This window comes from Chiloscyllium plagiosum, chromosome 7 (genome assembly GCF_004010195.1).
Source record: "Chiloscyllium plagiosum isolate BGI_BamShark_2017 chromosome 7, ASM401019v2, whole genome shotgun sequence".
Taxonomy (NCBI): Eukaryota; Metazoa; Chordata; class Chondrichthyes; order Orectolobiformes; family Hemiscylliidae; genus Chiloscyllium; species Chiloscyllium plagiosum.
Genome location: NC_057716.1, coordinates 30,487,424 through 30,505,364, shown reverse-complemented (window position 1 = coordinate 30,505,364; position 17,941 = coordinate 30,487,424). Strand labels below are relative to the sequence as shown.

The 17,941-nt window shown below is 46.3% G+C and overlaps 1 protein-coding gene across 1 annotated transcript in view; it reads right to left on the bottom strand.

Moving 5' to 3' along the window:
* The window catches only part of LOC122551916 (receptor tyrosine-protein kinase erbB-4-like), a 958,043-nt gene extending 941,296 nt beyond the window's left edge, over window positions 1–16,747 (bottom strand). Inside the window, exon 1 of the mRNA XM_043694485.1 lies at window positions 16,327–16,747. Within this exon, the coding sequence (XP_043550420.1) occupies window positions 16,327–16,402 (76 nt within the window). The 5' untranslated portion in view covers window positions 16,403–16,747. The remainder of the gene's footprint in view (window positions 1–16,326) is intronic.
* Between the last annotated feature and the right edge of the window lie 1,194 nt (window positions 16,748–17,941).

The following is a 17,941-nucleotide window of genomic DNA, read 5'->3' as shown; positions in this document are numbered from 1 at the left end:
CCCTTCAGTTAATTTCCTAAGCAGCTCAGTAATCTGCCTTCAAATCCATGAGCTTCAACTTGTGGCAGCAGTCTCTTCTGAAGAACTTTTGTCAGTGCTTTTTGGAAGACCACATCAATCACATCCATTGGCTTGTTCACTACTATAATCTCCTCCTCAAGGTGAAATATTTTCAAGTATGTCAGATATGACTTCCCTTTACATACTCATATTGGCTATCTCCGATCAGGTCAGAGATTTCAAGGTGCTCAGTTACAGTTTCCTTAATTATAGTAGCCTTAATTACAGAAATTCACCAAGGTTCCTCCACCTTCCAAATCCATGAGAACTACCATAGAAAGACAAGGGCAGCAGATACAATGGGAATCCCACCCCCTGCAAGTTCCTCTCCAAGCCACTCACCATCCTGACTTGGGTGCTGCCGTTCCTTCAATGTCGCTGGGTTAAGATCCTGGAATTCTCTCTCTACCAGCTTTGTGCATATCCATAAAGCACATGGACTGCATTCAAGATGGCAGCTCACCACTAGCTTCTCAAGGGTAGCTGGCGATGGGGCAATAAATGCTTACCTGGCCTGTGATGCCCATGCCCCGTTAACGTGAACTAAAGTAAGATACCAGCAATTTCCCAACAACAGACGCTAAATTGACTGATCGATAAATCTCTGGGTTCCCTCTCTTAACTTTCTTAAATAATAGATTGACAGGTCCAGTTTTCCAATATAAGAGAATGATTAGCACATCAATAAGTACATCACAGAATCACAGGAGTGTTATGGTGCAGAAAGTGGTCATTTAGCTCAACATGTATGCACAAAATCTCTGAGCATTTTGACTTAGTACTAGACACCTGGATTGGCCATGCTAAATTGCCCATAGTATCCATGGATGTGCAAGCTGGGTGGATTACTAATTGGAAATGCAGGGTTATAGAGTAGGGGCTCTTCCAAGGATTATTACTGTAGACTTGATGGGCTGAATGGCCTGCTTCCATACTGTAGGGATTCTTTAATCCCACACGTTGTTTCAGTTTAAATAAATCATCCACTACCCTCCTGAATGCCTCAGTCAAACCTGCCTCTACCACACTGTCAGGCAGTACATTCTCAACCTGAATGGCTCGCTGTGTGAAAATGTTTATCTGACATCACATTTGCTTCTGCTGCAAAACACATTTAAAACTGTACCCTCTAGATCTTGATCCATTCATAAGTGGAAATAATTCTCCCTCACCTCTCTGTCCAGACCATTTTGAATCTGAAAACTTCTATAAGGTGTGTGGATACAGTAAGTCAGGAGAATCTCTATGAGTGGCCGACCTCAGTTAGAAATAACCCAATGTCAGGAGAATATAGTTTGGTCTTCTGAAGCATGCTCATCCTTTTTTTTTGAAACACTGGGTTGAAACTGCCTAGCTGTAGGAATTTAATTCCCTATCATATTGTTATCGCCGTTGTTACTTTGTTAAGCTTACATTAATTGGCTCTGCATCTGCACTAAATTGCACATTAGTTTTCTTTGACTCTCTGACAATGCTGACCCCTTCCCTGACTGTAAACGCTGCTGCAAAATAATTACTCAACATTACTGCAGCTTCCTTATTCTCATTGACCGTTCCCAGTTTTCAAGCAGCTGACATTACTCCCAACAACCTTCATTTCCCTTATGTAAATACAAAATATTTCTTTTGATAGTCCTCTCAAATCTCATTTTGTCTCTTTATGTAGCTTTCATTATCTGTTTTAACTCCCTGTGGTGTTTTATCTTGCATCTTTTCTACTCACCAGGATCTGTGGTATGTTTCATAATGTTTTGATGTTTTTTCTTGTAATGGCGTTATGGCCACTTGGAATATCTTTGGCTGTGGCTTTTTTGACAAGTACAACTCTTGTCTCTTTAAATTTAAACTGGCTTTTGATCACAATAAACTTAGATCTTCCGCTCACCTATTGTTAACAGATGAGTGCAGTTTACAGCGGATGACCCTCCATCCCATTGTATTGAAGATTGCCTTTGTCAATCAAGAATCTTATTAACTGTTTTGTATTCCTCCATTTCAAAATATTGCTTTGAACCTGATTATAGTAGGGTTGCTATTTAGTAAATATTCATATTCAGTTGTTCAACTGTTAGCTAAATCAGCCTCTTTACTCATTCTGAGAGCTAACATGGGTTGCCCTGTTATTAGCTCTATGACACTTTGTTGCACAGAACTATTGCAGATTTACCACAAAATACATCTGCGATAGCCCGCTCATGTCAACCTATGTCAAAGCTAAAATGACTTGCAAATTCATATCCCAAACTTGTCCATTACCAGCTGGGGAAATGAGACCACAGACTCAACCCATATAAACTTCCTTCCCAAACTTCAAATAATGGCCAAAATTAACTCAGTTAACATCAGTGCTGTTAACCAAAGTGTTTGTAGTAATTGCTAGGCTTCTTCATTAGACTGAGTGCAAAATGATTTGGCGTGAAGCAAATAATGAACTCTGACCTTACATTGAATGTAAATAAGTTCCATAGTGTTAGAGAAGCAAGAAGGTGAGAAATGGAGATTCTTCTGAACAACTAATGACAAAGTGACACTGTACAAGGGTTTGCCAACTGGATGTTCGGTGGGGTGGTGTGGAACTTGACAGGTGAAGTAGGTGAATGTTTACCACCCAGAAAGGATGCATCTGTGCTGGAGATCGGTGAGCCTAACTACTCTATACAGTTTCCATGGCACAGATTGTAGGAAACCAACTCCACACCACAAGTGGGTATGTGAGGGATAACAATTTTCCAATTTATATGGCAATCTGTGCTATGAATTTACCAAGAGCATATCTCATGCATTTAGCTGACACGTTTATTTGAATTGCTGGTCTGTGTTTTCCCTTTCCCATTACCCAGTTCATTATATTTGAATTTGAAAATTGCTGGAAAGCCTGTTCTGGTGCATGTGTGAACTCTGACTTACAGTGGGAACCCATGTGGGATTAGAAAAAAGGTTACTTCTTTCACCACAGTATGCAGCAGCTCAGCGTTCCTCTGCAGTATTTCTCTCAATGAATTCAGAATCGCTGAAATGAATGCAGCTCTGATTCCTGTAGTGAACAATGTCCACTATTGAGACTGGAAACTCAGTCTTTCGAGGTTCCTGTCATAGCAATGCAACCATCTTGACTTAACGCATTTCATAAACCGGTTGTGAAAGTACCTTTCGAGGTGTCAAAACATCACATAAAATTGTCACCACATTTTGACCTTCAGGAACTGCCCCTGACATTAATCTTCAATTCAAGATTCTGACAGAATCAGCAACGTTTCACAGCAAAACATCAAGAATAATGTTTCCCATCTCAGAGTATTGTTCTTTAACTCAGCATCACAGCGGTATGAGTGAACATTGTGGGAAGGAGAAATGGCGCTATATCTCTGGTGGAAATTGGCATGCATCTGTCTGCAGTTCTTCATAACAACTAAGAGGAAGACAATGAAGAAATACAATGTAAATAACCAATTTTCTGGGTCACTATTAGGTGCCAATGGAAACCCGAGGATATTGCATGAAAGAAAAGCCCAAAAGGCTTTACTGGTGATGCCCTCTGCCGTAACCATTCCAAAGGAAATAATCGCACTTGGCACTTGTTGACATTGCAGTCCAGTGGGAGTTAGTGTTTTGAGGAGAGGAGGGGAGGAGACTGGGCATACTTTTGTTTTCAATTACCGACGTTAAATAATGTTAGGATCTCCTTTCGGAACAGATGGCTCATCAGCAACAATCACAAATGTGATACTTGTCTGCTCTGGGCACTTGTGTTATGGAGCCAAATCGAGATAATAGATGGAAATGCTTATCAGCTTCATAACCTCTTCTCTCCTCATCATTTTTCACCTACTAGTGAGCAGAATATCCTGCTGATTCAACAGGAGTTGAGCCACTGCCTTGACCATTGCTGCAGCGGGATAGTTGAGACCTTTTTGAAAGATTCACAGACATTCAGGAAGCTGGATAGTCTACCTCTTTTAACAAAATGGCCAGTGGCTGAATTGTATGTTCTCTTTTGGGCTAGTTTCTTCCTCCCTTCCTGAAGAATTGAATCTAACTGGATATAGTGTCACACCACTGTTTGTACAGTTACAGGCAGGAGAGCCCTGTGTTAGATAACAAACAACAGTAGGAAAGGGGTTAGAGAGGACATTATAGAGATCCATAAAATCATGAGAGGCATAGATAAGGTGAATAGCAAAGGTCTCTGCCCTAGGGTTGGGAGTTCAAAACTAGAGGGCATAATTTTTAAGAAGAGAAAGACTTAAAAGGGATCTGAGGGGCAACTTTTTCACACAGAGGGTGGTTTGTATACGGAACAAACTGCCAGAGGAAATGATAGATGCAGGTACACTGACAACATTTAAAAGACAGTCAGACAGGTACATGAATAGGAAAGGTTCAGAAGGATATGGGCCAAATGCAGGCAATGGTGACTAGCTTAGCTTGGGAAACTTGGTTGGCATGGATGGGTTGGACTGAAGGGTCTGTGCCCATGCTATTTGACACTATGACTCTATGGAATCTGTGCCTGTATTACAGAATTGCATTTAGAACTGCAGACAGGCGCATGCTAATTTCCACCAGAGGCAGAGCATCATTTCTCCTTCCCACAGTGTTCACTCATACCACAGATGCAAACAGTTGCAAAATGCTAATGCTACCTGAAACCTCAGAGACATTACCCATTACAGGTGCCCCTCTGATGGGTCTCAGCAGATTGTAAGGAGTAAATAATTCCTTAAATATGCACACATAAACCAAAAAATCATTACAGTGTGACTGAATCATAGCAACCGTGTTCCAGAATGAAGACATACCTGTGGAAGACCACTTGCATGCTCAAAAATAGAACAGAAAACTAAACATCAATTGCATTGCAACAGAACTGAGGCACCACAAAGCCAAACCTTGCACACAGAAAAAAAGTTTAAATCTATTGCATTTCCTGTGATTTTCACATTGAAGTCAGGCTTGTATGCTTGACATGGACAGGCAGGAGGCTGGAAGAACACACCAAGCCAGGCAGCATCAGGAGGTGCAGAAGTCAACGTTTCGGGTTTGTCCCTTCTTCAGGACTGAGGGTGGGTGTGAGGGGAGTTGCAGATAAAGTGGGAGGTGGGGGCAGGGTCTATCCTTGGCCTCCTCCATCACCTCCAACATGACCAACCTTGGCCACCTCCATTGCCAAAACAAACCACAATTGGAGGATCAACACCTTATCTTCCGTCTGGGCACCCTAGAGCCCGGAGGACTCAACATTGAGTTCTCCAATTTCAAATATCCTCCCTCCCCAGCCCCTGACTCCCTTACCAGCTCCTCCCCCTCCCTTCCACTGCTCCCTGCCACCAACTGGATTCATTCTTCCCATTGACCAACCAGATTGTGCCCTCTGCCTGTCTTCACCTATCCCCCTTCACCACCCTGCCCCTGCATCTCCCTTTATGTGCAGCTCCCCCCACACTGAACCCCAGTCCTGAACCTGAAACATCAATACCTGCACCTCCTGATGCTGCCTGGCTTGCTGTGTTCTTCCAGCCTCCTGCCTGTCTACTTTGGATTCCAGCATCTGCAGCTTTTTTGTCTCTAACTAAGTTTGTATGCTTGACGTGGCAGGTATATTGTAAATATTACGAATACCACAGTTTAATGGAGTCATACATGTTGTGTGGGGAGAAGTTGAACTTTATTGCTTTTCCTGTTTTGGGACTGTTCACATTTTTCCCGGCAGAACCGCATACCCGGACTCTGAATTCATCAAATCTTGGCCAGAGAATCGATTGCAATAATTTCTCTCTGTACTTCTTCAACATTCCTTCTGTTGTTTCGCAAGGTTAGTTCCCTTGTCTACTCCTACCTATCTCTGTACAGTGCCCCTCAGTGACAGGTGTGAAAATACAGTGTCAGTTTACACAAGTGTGCTGGTAACACCCAACTCTACTTCAGCTTGCCTTGATTTCTCCATTGTCTCTAAATCATCGGACTGCTTGTACAACATCCTGTATTGGATAAGCAGAAATTTCCTCCCATTCAATATTCGAACACCCAAACAAACTCCTTTCCTAGCCACTGACTCCATGAAACTTTCTACAGCTGGAACAGACCTGTCACAGTAACGGTTTACAATGTGACCCCAAGATGAGTTGTCTAATCATATAATGGTGCCGTTGCCAGGACTGCTCATTTCTATCTCCCTCACTCCATTCTGGATTCAGTCATTGGCTATTGCTATCCTCATCCATGTCTTCCTTATCTCCTGAGTTAATGATTCGCATGCACCCTTGGTCATCCTTCCTGATTCGACCCAATGTAACCATGAAATGCCCATGCCCTTAATTGTGCAGAGTCCCATTCACCCGTTATGCCAGTGCTCTCTGACCTCCATCGTCTCCCAGCTAAGTAGCAGTAATATTTTCCAATCCCTCTCTGAGCGAGCCCTCCATATCTTTCTCTTCTCGAACCCCACACTCCAACTTTAACAGCCATGCCTTCAGCCAGTGAAAATCTGGAATTCACTCTTTGCCTCTTGACCTTACTTACCCTTTTAAAACCCACCTTGAAATGTACCTCTTTGATACAAGCATTTGGTCATCTGTCTACCTATTGTCTTAGTCACAGAGTCACAGAGATGTCGAGCACAGATACAGACCCTACAGTCCAACTCATCCATGCTGACCAGACATCCTAAATTAATCTAGTCCCATTTAGCCCATATTCCTCTAAACCCTTCTTACTCATATACTCATCTAGTTGCATTTCAAATGTTGTAATTGGACCAGCCTTCCCCACTTCCTCTAGTAACTCATTCCATACACACACCAACCTCTGCATGAGAAAGTTGCCCTTAGGTCCCTTTAAATCCTTCCCCTCCCACCCTAAACCTATGCATCTGGTTTTGGGTTCCCCTACCCTAAGAAAAAGACTATTTACCCTAGCCGTGCCCCTCATGATTTACACACTTCTATAATGTCACCCCCCAGCCTCCAATGCTCGAGGAAAACAGCCCCAGCCTATTCAGCCTTTCCCTTTAGCTCATACTCTCCAACACTGGCAACATCCTTGTAAATATTTTCTGAACCCTTGCAAGTTTAACAACATCCTTTCTATAGTGTTTCCGTGGCTTGTGTGTCAAATATAGCTTTACAATGCTCATGATAAGTCTTTGATACACATTCCATCACATTAAGGCATAATATAAAGGCAGCTTATTGTTGTTGCATTAACTCATTACACAGATGCTCATTATATGCCCTATGAGCCAAGCATTTTCTGTTGTTGAAATGATAACGTGTTATTTCAGTAATGATCGAAAACAGCCTACCATCTCCTTAAAACCAGTAAAAGTAGAAAACATTGTGTGGAAGGGCTTCTGTTCTGACTGAAAAACAATCAAACCGGTGGTGTTTATTTCACAGCTTTTAAGCACACTCAGTTGTACAATTGACAGCGAAACAGTCGATTTCCATCTCCTGTTCTCCCACCACCCCTTTCTCGTTCTCAAAAGCTTAACTATTGATCACACTGCAGCCTCAAGATCACAGAGGTACAGGGTGCACTTGTCACTGTACAAGTGAAACAGGGACAGAATCTAAAGCTGTTCTTGCAGCAGTCTGTATGTCAGAGGCAGTCATTTCTCTGACTGGGGGGATTAAACTGGAAAGCTCACTTTGTTAACTATTTTATTACCTGCCTCCAAAGTGCCAGAGATACACCATGGCTGGAAACACAGCTCCAGTTTCTATTTATATAGCACATTGACATGCTTAAAGCTTGCAAATAATAGTTTCAAAATGTTAGACATAGGGCCACATCAGGAGATATTAGGATGAGCAAGAGGCAAGTTTTAACGTGAAAAGTAGATGAAGAAAATGAAGGGAACCTTAGGGGGTCTCAGCAAATGATGGCAGGATCATCGACAGTGGAATGATTAAAAACTGCAAGGGGCCAGACGTTGAGGAGAGTATCAGGGGGCTGTTGGTGGTTATAAAAATAAGGACAAGTGAGCCCGTGGAGAAAACTGAACATAAATTATTTACAAGCAAATAACTTTCGCATATCTGTTTATTGTGTGGCATCAAGTTGGTGTTTGCTCAAAATGCTTGACTGGAGCTACCCTGTTTATAGCAGCACGCTCCCAGAGGATCTGTTTGCTGCCTCACCCTGGATTGCTCTCTGACAACCAAACGCTGGCTCTGCCCATGGTAGTGAAGGGTATCCTTTCTCCAGAAAGGGCCACCTCTGCTGAAGCATATTGCCATTTGCTTGCTGCCTCTGTTGGCAGCTCACCTTGCCATCGGGGATCCTTCTACCGGTGGAAGTAAAAATAAATGCCAAGCACTTCAATTCGGCACAGCTACACACACTCGCAAAGCCTGGTGCTTGGGAATTGTACCAGCCTATCTCCTTGTCTTCATTGATACATGATGCATCGAACACAGGTTACTTGACAGTGCTCTGTCCTGGATTGATTAAACCAATGCCTGGTGAAAATTGCATATTGTTGTGTAGAGAGCACTGCAGTAATGAGCACAATGTTAGCCTTCAATGAAGAAATGGCAATCTGTTGTGCCAGCCTTCGTGTCAATTTGATTGGGCCATTCAGTTCTCACATTGAGTTTTTATTTCAATAATTTCTTAGTATCCTTTACAGTCAGAGCGGCTCAGTAGCTACAGGAGAGGGACAAAGCCTTCTTCCAGCTGCACCTTATTGAACTAAAGTGTAAACCCACACAGTTTTCCCACACAGTTAACATTGCAGCATGGTCGTACTGTTGTGGTCAAACGACAGAATAAGACAAAGAAATAGCAGCCGGCTATTCAACCCATGGAGTCCGCTTCGCCATTCAAAAGAAATTGGCTGATCTGATACTGGTCAAGTCCACTCTCATGCTTGGTTGAACCTTGATTCCCCTTACTGATTAAAAATCTCTCTATCTCCAAACTTGAATCTACCAGCCTGGACAGTCTTCATTGTAATTCTGGCATTTACTCTGGGCAAATGCGCTGTCTTCTGTTACAATGTCACATGTTATTGTTGTTTCAACACGGTTAGGGTCGGGGGAGGGGGGGGGGGGGGGTGGGGGGGAGATGTAGTTTATTTTCTTCCCTTCTTAAATCCTTAGTATACAATATTTTCTGGAACATTTAATGACTACTCCGTGGTCCCGTAAAGCTGGGCAACTCCGCAGGGGCTCCACTCAATCGGTTTCTAGAACGAAAACGTCTAATTTCTTTTCTCTCAACGGCTTCGTTTTCCTTTTTGCAAGCCGCTCGGGGTGACGGTGGATTTTACAAAAAGAGCTAACAATTTCTCATTTCATAAACAGTCGGTCGTGTTGCCTTGCCTGCGCTCGCACGGACAGAATCGCTGTTTAACGAGGGCTTTCTGGGACTATCTCAGTGTATCGAACACTCCAAGCCACAATCTCAATGGGGTTCACTTCCCAACAATAACATGCGGCAGTAAACAGACTCCACAAGGTTTGACAGCAACAATTTCGTTCACTATAATGGTCTACAGAAAGTAGCGGCGATTTTAAAACGACGACTATTCTTTTTTTATTGAAAAGGGCGTTTATTTCAAGTAATTGGAAAGACAATAAAGTTGCCAGATGGCTACAGTGCAGGTTTTGTTCCGAGAGGTCTCAGCTAACGGACAGATTCACTGGACTCATTGGAAATTTCATTCTCACTCAAAATCTGTGTGAATGCACATTCCCCAGCAGCATGAACCATCGGAGGTAAAGCTTCTTTTGCGTTTGTGTGTGTAACATGGGGAAGGGGGATGTAAAGGTCAGCCCAGATCAAACGGCCCGGTACGTGCCCCCATCAAATCATATTCTGAAGGGAACGTATTTATCAAAGGAATTGGCAAACACGCAGGCTGAGAATTCTTTCCCTCCCCCACACCCCTCTCCTTGGATAAATGGAATTAACTGTTTGCCATCAGTGATGCCATAAACAAAACTCACTCTGACCGATGTAGTGTTCAGCGGCGCACACTTTTGTAACAATAACTGAGATCACATTCTCCGTACGAGTATTGTCATAAGTACAAACTGCAGCCAGTCTCAGTAGGGCGATGACTTTAGAATGTGTCTAAAATGACACATTCCATCAGAATATTGTTAAAGGTGGTAGAGAATTTATGTTTGAATTGATTCCAGTGACTCGCGAATCTCGGTGTTTAAAGAGGTGGAAAGTTTAAAGTGGATTCGGTTGTCCTTAAGAGATTTAATTTTGCTTCAGTAGCAAGTTCCCCCCCCCCCCCCCCCCCCGCTCTCGCATTGAAAGAGAGCTCTCTGCAAAATGTCTGCGGAGTGGACTGTAGTTTGACGGTTCGCTCACGCTCACAAGAGTTAGGAACCTGGCTTCCTTCTCGGGTCAGTCTTGCTAGTCACACAGACACAAATCTAGACTGGCCCTGTGGGATTGGGATTACTTCTCCCCTTCGCTATAATGCACAGCCTAAAAAAAAGTTGCTGATTTCGTGTGAAGTCTCCCAGGATGTTTAGATGTCACAGTCCTGCTCCAGGTAACAGGATCTCTCAGAGGGTGGACAAGACTTCAAAAAATCGCCTCTTCCCACTACCGAGAGGGCATTTTGTGGATAAAGTGGTCGCAGACAGGGGATCCCGTGAATAGTAACACCTCCCCCCCCCCCCCACCAGACACACACAGACACACAAAACCACACACAGACACACACCACACAGACACACACACGACATACAGACACACACACCACACAAAACCACACACAGACACACACACGACATACAGACACACACAGACACACACGACATACAGACACACACACACCATACAGCCGCACATACGCAGACACACACATGACATAGAGACACACACACATACAAAACACACAGACACACACGACATACACACACACACACAAACAGCCTCAAACCTGAACTTTCTTCCCAAGCAAATCATGCTGGGAGATTGTAACCTTTACATTGACCGACTCCAAATTTCTCCTAGTGGAGCCCACCGGGCGGCGGAGAGTGAGATGAATGAGCATTTGTTCGAATTCAGATTTATTCAAGCTGAAATTTACAACCGGCAGACGCGTGGAGTAGATTCCGGGAGCAGTTCGATTTCAGCAGTGTGAGATTCCACCATCGACCCCTCACCTTTGACTGTAGGGAAGGCAGGCAGCCGATTGCACGGCCCGGTGCTAGACGGCTTCCCGCCTCGGTCAGTGGTTCATTTGGGCTTGGGAGAGGGGATGGAGAAGAGTTAACGCTGCGAGAACCCAGGGGAAGCGAGCACCCGAACTCACCCAGCAGCAACCCCCTTCAGAAACAATTCGACTTCAACAGCTTTAGGGCCAACAACTTCCAGGCGATGGCAAAAACGAAACTCAGGGCAGAGAGGGAGGAGGGTTAAGGGGGAAAGTTAGCAAAGGTTCTCACAATGGGGTGGGGAGCTTGTTGAATGTAGTCCTGAGGGTCAGTAACGGAAGGACCTATAAGACTTAACTGGGAGCGAAGCATTTTGCAGTGAATTGGTGAAGGCTGTGGCAGAACTACTGTGAGTGGGAGAATGGGATCTCTCTTCAGAGAGGGACAGTATGTCACGGTTCTTTCCGAGATGGGGGGTCGAATGGTCTCATTACGCGTCACTCCGAAGCCAATACCTGAGGTTTTCCCTCACAGAGAAATGACCTTCTTAGAAAGCAATTCGCCCTCGGCGCAGTTCCGCTATAAACCACTCTTTGACCTATTTGATATAAATTACATACACGTTCCTTCTGGGAGAATCATCTGAAACATCATGGAAAGTTCAACCGGTCTTTGAGGCTCATAGAGGCTGTCCCCTTCATTCACTGCAGACACCTCGATTACAAATGATCACAGTCAAATGTTGATCAAAGCTGTCTGGGATAAACAGGGTGGAGCGGGGTGGGGGGGACGCAGAGAGTGATCTACTAGGAGCTGAACTATCTCCACATACAGTCCTGCTAAACCCTACTCTTTCTAATGGACTCTCCAGGCCAGACTAGTGAGCTTTTACTGTTATCATCTGAGTGGGTTCAACTTTTTTTTAAGCATTCCCTCCCTCTCTCGCTGTCAGACCGCGCGACTAGAGCCGGAGGGAGTCCACACGAATCGTTATTTAGAGCTTCATCAATTTTACACTCAGTCCCTGGCAGCTCGTTAAAAAAAAAATGAGCGAAACAATTACACTTTCAGCGGCGTTAAAAGGCGAGGCCTGCAATCATATCACAATCATTGACCTTTCAGAATTGTGGAAGAGAGAGAGAGAGAGAGAGAAAGCCTGATTCCCGACAGGGAGAGAGGTCAATTCCTTCACTGCACGGTTAGGATTCCCCCTCCTTATCTGTGATTTATTGAACAAAGATAATCAATTGGAAGAAAATATTGCCTCCTTGCTTTTTATTTTACACGGTTTAGATTCCAGATTTCAAATGTGCATCAGGAGGGTTTTGTTATGTAAGTGAATATACGGTCTTCAGTTCAGACTGATCTGAATTCCTCTGATATCCGTAACAGACCCTGCTTTAAAGTGACACACACCTTTAAAGTGCGCCTCCTGACTCAGAGACAGGGCCACCCATCCCTGCCGAGTGTAGTTACCCATCCTGGCGGTCGTGTGCACCACCTCGGTGGCAGCGATTTGCACTTTTTGAATAATCTGGGCATGAGTGAAGGAGGTGCATCCGCGCATCCCTTCGCCAGCTCTGCAACCCTGCGCTCTCTTTGGTGTTCCCCGGTGGTCAGGCACATTACCCACTGCCTCTCGATTTTGCAACAACAAATGCATAAAGGCCATTTTTAAAAACCAAATCGAGCGAACCCCCAACCCAACGCCTCGTCAGTCTCCAGGGTTGCAAGAGGAGGGCGTTGGAGGGCCGAGCAGCACTGAGCCGAATTGGGAAGTTACAAATCACACGACATCAGGTTATAGTCCCAACAGGTTTATTTGGGAGCACGAGGCAACCCACCTGACCAAGGAGCAGCGCTCCGAAAGCTAGTGCTCCCAAATACACCTGTTGGCATTATAACCTGGTGTTATAACACGGGCATGAGGAGAGAGAGCAGCCGAGAGTTAGGGTAGTGGGTTCAGAAATGGGAATGGGGGGGGGGTGAACTAGGAAGGTTTCTCTGATCTTGTTCAATCTGGCCACAATCTGTCGGCCAGGCCCAGAGGGGACACATTAGCTCTCACAGGAACCCTGGCGCCATGAGGATTGAATCATAGAATCCCTATAGTGTGGAAGCAGGCCATTCGGCCCATTGAGTCCACACAGCCCCCCCCACCCCCCGAAGAGCATCCCATCCAAACAACTACCCTTCATTTCTCACAGCCAGCCCACCTCGACTGCACATTCCTGCACGCTGTGGGACAATATAGCACGGCCAATCCACCCTAACCTGAATATCTTCAGACTGTGAGGGGGAACCTGGAGGAAACCCACACAGACACAGGGAGAATGTGCAAACTCCACACAGACAATCGCTGGAATCGAACCCAAGTCCCTGGTGCTGTGAGGCAGCTATGCTCCAGGAGTAAATGGGCACACACAGTCTCCTCAGTATCCCCTCCCCCGCGGGAGGAGGGGTGGTGGTGGTGAGGAGATGAAACAGTGCTCGCAAGAGGGAGGGGGAGTTCTGTCAACGCTGCACGGTAAAAGGAGTGCACAGTCTATACTGGGGCAAACAAAAGGCAGCGCTGCATTGACCCATTTAACAGACTGGGGTCAGTGCCCAGCTCGGCTTCAGGCACCTGCTTGTTGCATTCAGGGCTGGGTCGCACCCTTCCTTACTGTCCAAGCCCACCGCAGATTCCGTAAGCAAAACACCGTGTCAAGGCTATTTCAGCTCCAACGGGAAAACCTGCCTTCCCGTTCCCGTTGGTGCCCGGTCTGCATTTCAAAAGGGGCACTCCTTGCTCCTTACAATCACGCCTGGCAGAGCGAAAGCCACCTCCTCGCTACGCCCCCTCTCCCCCCTACCCCCGGTTCTCAGACAGCAGCCCAGCACCCAGAGAAGGGCTGAGTCCAAAACCCCTCCAAGTGCGAGAGATCGAATCATTACCTCAGAATGGAAAAATGTGGTGGTGGGGGCTAGGGTGGGGAGGATGGGCGATTACTCCTGACAAGTTGGCAAGCAGAAATCCCAGGCCCTATCCCAGTTGAAGCCAGCAAGGGACCCTGCTGTTTCCCAGTAGCCAACAGTCCCACCTCAAACCAGCCAGGAGAACCCCCAATCTCCCTCTTGTCCAGCAGATTCACTCATCCAATCACGAATTAGTACTCATCCTCCAGTGTTTATAGACATTGTGCTGCCATACCATCCGTGACTGTCAGAGGGGCCGGTGATGCTGAGAAATGCTCCCTTATTCAGTGCCTAGAAACATCCATCAAGTCCTCAAGGCGTGGAGGGTGACTGGGCAGTGGAGGGTAGCTGACCCTCTCCCAGTCCTGGCTCCACATTGACCAGTGTTGACAAGTAAAGACGCTCATTCAAATAAACAAACAAACACACCATCTTTATCAAAGCCGTCCCTTGCCCTTGACTGACTGCCTGCTTGGTGGGGCGGCTCAAGCCTTTCGGAAAGCACCGGGCTTCTGCCGTGCTCAATAGATCTGACCCAGATTACCCACCCCCCAACCCCGCACACACACACACACACTAACCCACCACACCCAACCCAATCTAGGGGAGGGTAGTTCTTCATGTCAGGCAGTGGCGGGGGGACAGTAGGGCGGAGGAAGTGCAAGGGCGACAGCCAAGGCTATGGGTGAGAATGCTCAAGGCAGGGAGGGCGAATGGGTGAAGGGAAGAGAGCAGAGGAGATGTTCAGGACTGCGTCCTGTACTGTCAGTCAGTGTGAGTGTGTGTGTGTGTATGCCTGAGAAACTGTCATTTCTGCACTGTATTGCGTTGGCTTTTCTGGGGTCAGGCACAGCCGCTAAAAGACTGACAGAGAAAGGGAGCTAACTTTGTAGCCTTCCCCGGCTGAGGACAGACAGACTTGGGGGAAATCTCTGAAGTACTCCCCATCTCCTGTGGTTTTGTGTGTATGTGTGTGCGTGCGGGCGTGTCTGGTGTGTGTATCTGTATGTAGGTGTGTGTCTGTGTGTATCTCTGTGTGTGTGTCTGTCTCTGTGTGCCTGTCTGTGTGTGTGTGTGCCCAAACACAGCTCACTCTCACTGAGGATGACAATGCACAAAACCCTCCGTCAATAACGACTGCCCCGATCTCGCAAGCAAGTCCGTGTTTCGTCCGAGAATGAAAGCGCCTCTGAGATTCTCTCTGATTTTTTTGTTGTTGTTTTATTGATGGAGTTTGGGGGCCTGATTGGAGACGCTGCTGTTTTACGAAGCTCCAAAAGACAGTTCCCGTCTAGTCCCAACCGGGAAATACATCTCCCAGGGTCAGCCCACCCGAACGTAGCCGAGCCGTGACTTCAGAAAGTGTGACACCTCACTAACTCGTTTCGCATCTTTAAGAATACAGCGCTCCTATCTAACTTCAAGCGTGTCGGACAACGCTCTCTTTTCTGTGTGTTTTAACAAAATATGCTTAATCTCAAAGCAACCTCGACACTCTCTGGCACTTCGGTTTGGAGTCACCTCGGTAAATATCTCCCTGCAATCTTTAAGAGGTCGCAAAGTTCCCCAGTGGACTCCAACCAGCTTTTAATCCACACTCTAAAGGCAACAGAAGCGCTTATTTTCTGCTCCCTGTGAACTGTCAGTTCCCTTCACATTCGGCACTTGCGTCTGTTTACATGGCTAAAAAGTTGCAGAGCCCCGGGAGGAGGGGAACCCTAGCTTCAGGAAGAGAGAGACCCCGACGCCACAGTAGAAATCCTCACAAGCTTGAGGTGGGGGAGACAAAACTCCGTCTCAATACCAAGGGCTTCTGAAAAGGCGCATTTAACGATGCTTTTTTTTTTGTCGCTTTAAGGGACAGCGCCGGACACCATTGGCATTGGTACTACATTTGTATGCCTCTTGGAAACTGCGGGGGTGGGAGTGGTGGTGGGGGTGTGCTTTTGTGTGGCACCACAATAACAAGACACAGACAACCGTCTCAGACAGGAGCTAGGGCAATCGCAACTCCCGCTGGAACAAAACTTTTCCCTCACACCCAACTTGTCCCATGTCAATAACCGGACCAGACAGACCAACACAACAAGCCGGAATAGGAAGGCGCTAACCAATATTAAATCCCCCCACCCCTTTACACACGCACACCCACAAATACAAGAAAGGACAGGGATGTGTCTCCTACCTGACTGTGAAATTATTTCCTGCACCTTCAGCGTTGTACAGATAACACTCAGAAACAGAACCGCGGCCAACTTCATTTTCTCCCCCAGTTATTTTTCTGCCCCTCGCTGCGGGAGCGGCTGTATCAGCACACGGTTCTGTGCATTCAAGGCAAAGATTACATGACTACCAAATGTATCCACGGAAAGTGAGTGTCAACTTTAACTGCTGCGATTTTTGTTTTGTCTGTTTTTGTTGTTTAAGCTGCTCCCTCCTGTTCCCTCGGTGTTTGTGTTTTAAATTCAGAGCGCTGTCTCCGCGCTGGGGTTCAGTTCTTCGGTCCGGTCTGTGTGCCAGCCTTGCTGCTCATTCTCTCTCTGTCTTGTCTGTGCCCAGTGTAGCACTGCTGGATTGGTCGCTCTCGTCCGACAGAACCATGAACAAATTCCACTCCTGTGCCCCTCCTCACCCCCCCCCCCCCCCCCCCCTCACAACTTCATTGGCCAACTCCCCAACGCCGGCACCTGCCACCTCTCTCACCATTGGCTCCTCCGCACGTCCGTCAAGGAAAGTCAGCCACGCCCCCTTCACCCCCCCCCTCCCCTATCCGGGCAGGGCATTCAGGGATTTGTAGTTACAACTTTGTTAACCGAGCCTGCTACTTCCCGACTGGGAGTTGTCGGTGCTGACCTTTCTTGATTTGCTTGGTATAGTTTGCAATGGTCACTCCTCGGGATAATGGCTCGGGCATATAGTGGGATCTGGGTCCCGGGGAGAGAAGGGGAGGGATGTAGAAGCGCTACCTCTCATCTGGGAGTGTGTGTGTGTGTGGGGAGGGTGGAGGGTGACTGACTTTGAAATGTGTAACAAGTGTCGCTCTTAGACTTCATGCCACACAAACCGACCAACCTACAACAATGTCTTTTCACATCCCAGGTACAAATCCTTCAGTACACTGGCGTCCAGTTGACTCGCCATTTCTGAATGCATTCTTTCGATTCCACTTGGCGGTTTCCCGTGCATATCCCCCAGAATACGACAATCTTGCTGCACACAATCGCTATGTTCATGAAATGGGTGCATTCCTCGGGTGTAGCATTTCAGACACATAACAAAAGCCCCTGCATTTTCACACAGTCGTCCTTGACATTTCCCGGACGACGAAGCTCACGTGCAACGGGAAAGATTCGGGGTTGACCCAAGTGAAAGAGAAGTGTCTGGCGAGGCAGCACGCTCATTTGTGGCAGATTTCTCACAAGGCGTGGAAACGATCGTTTGTAAACAGACACAACGTGGGAGAAGGCGCATTGTAATGAACACTCCCAGCCACGGGCTTCCTATCTTCTGGATGTTTTTAACTGCTGGCGAATTTACAATATATACACACACACACACGCACGCTAAATATTTTACAGTTTACTTCCTAACGTGAGCAAATCTCAGGATGAACGGATTTAGAAATTCAAAGATTAAGCACCCGTAACAAGCTACGTTTGTTAAGATTATTAGTGACAACAGGCGCTATGATTTTTCCTTTCTAACCCATCAGCGACCAAAATCACTTTTTGTCTTCTGCTTATTTTTAACACGACTATCCCCCACCAGCAAAAGACAGCCCCGCAGCCAATTCAGATTAT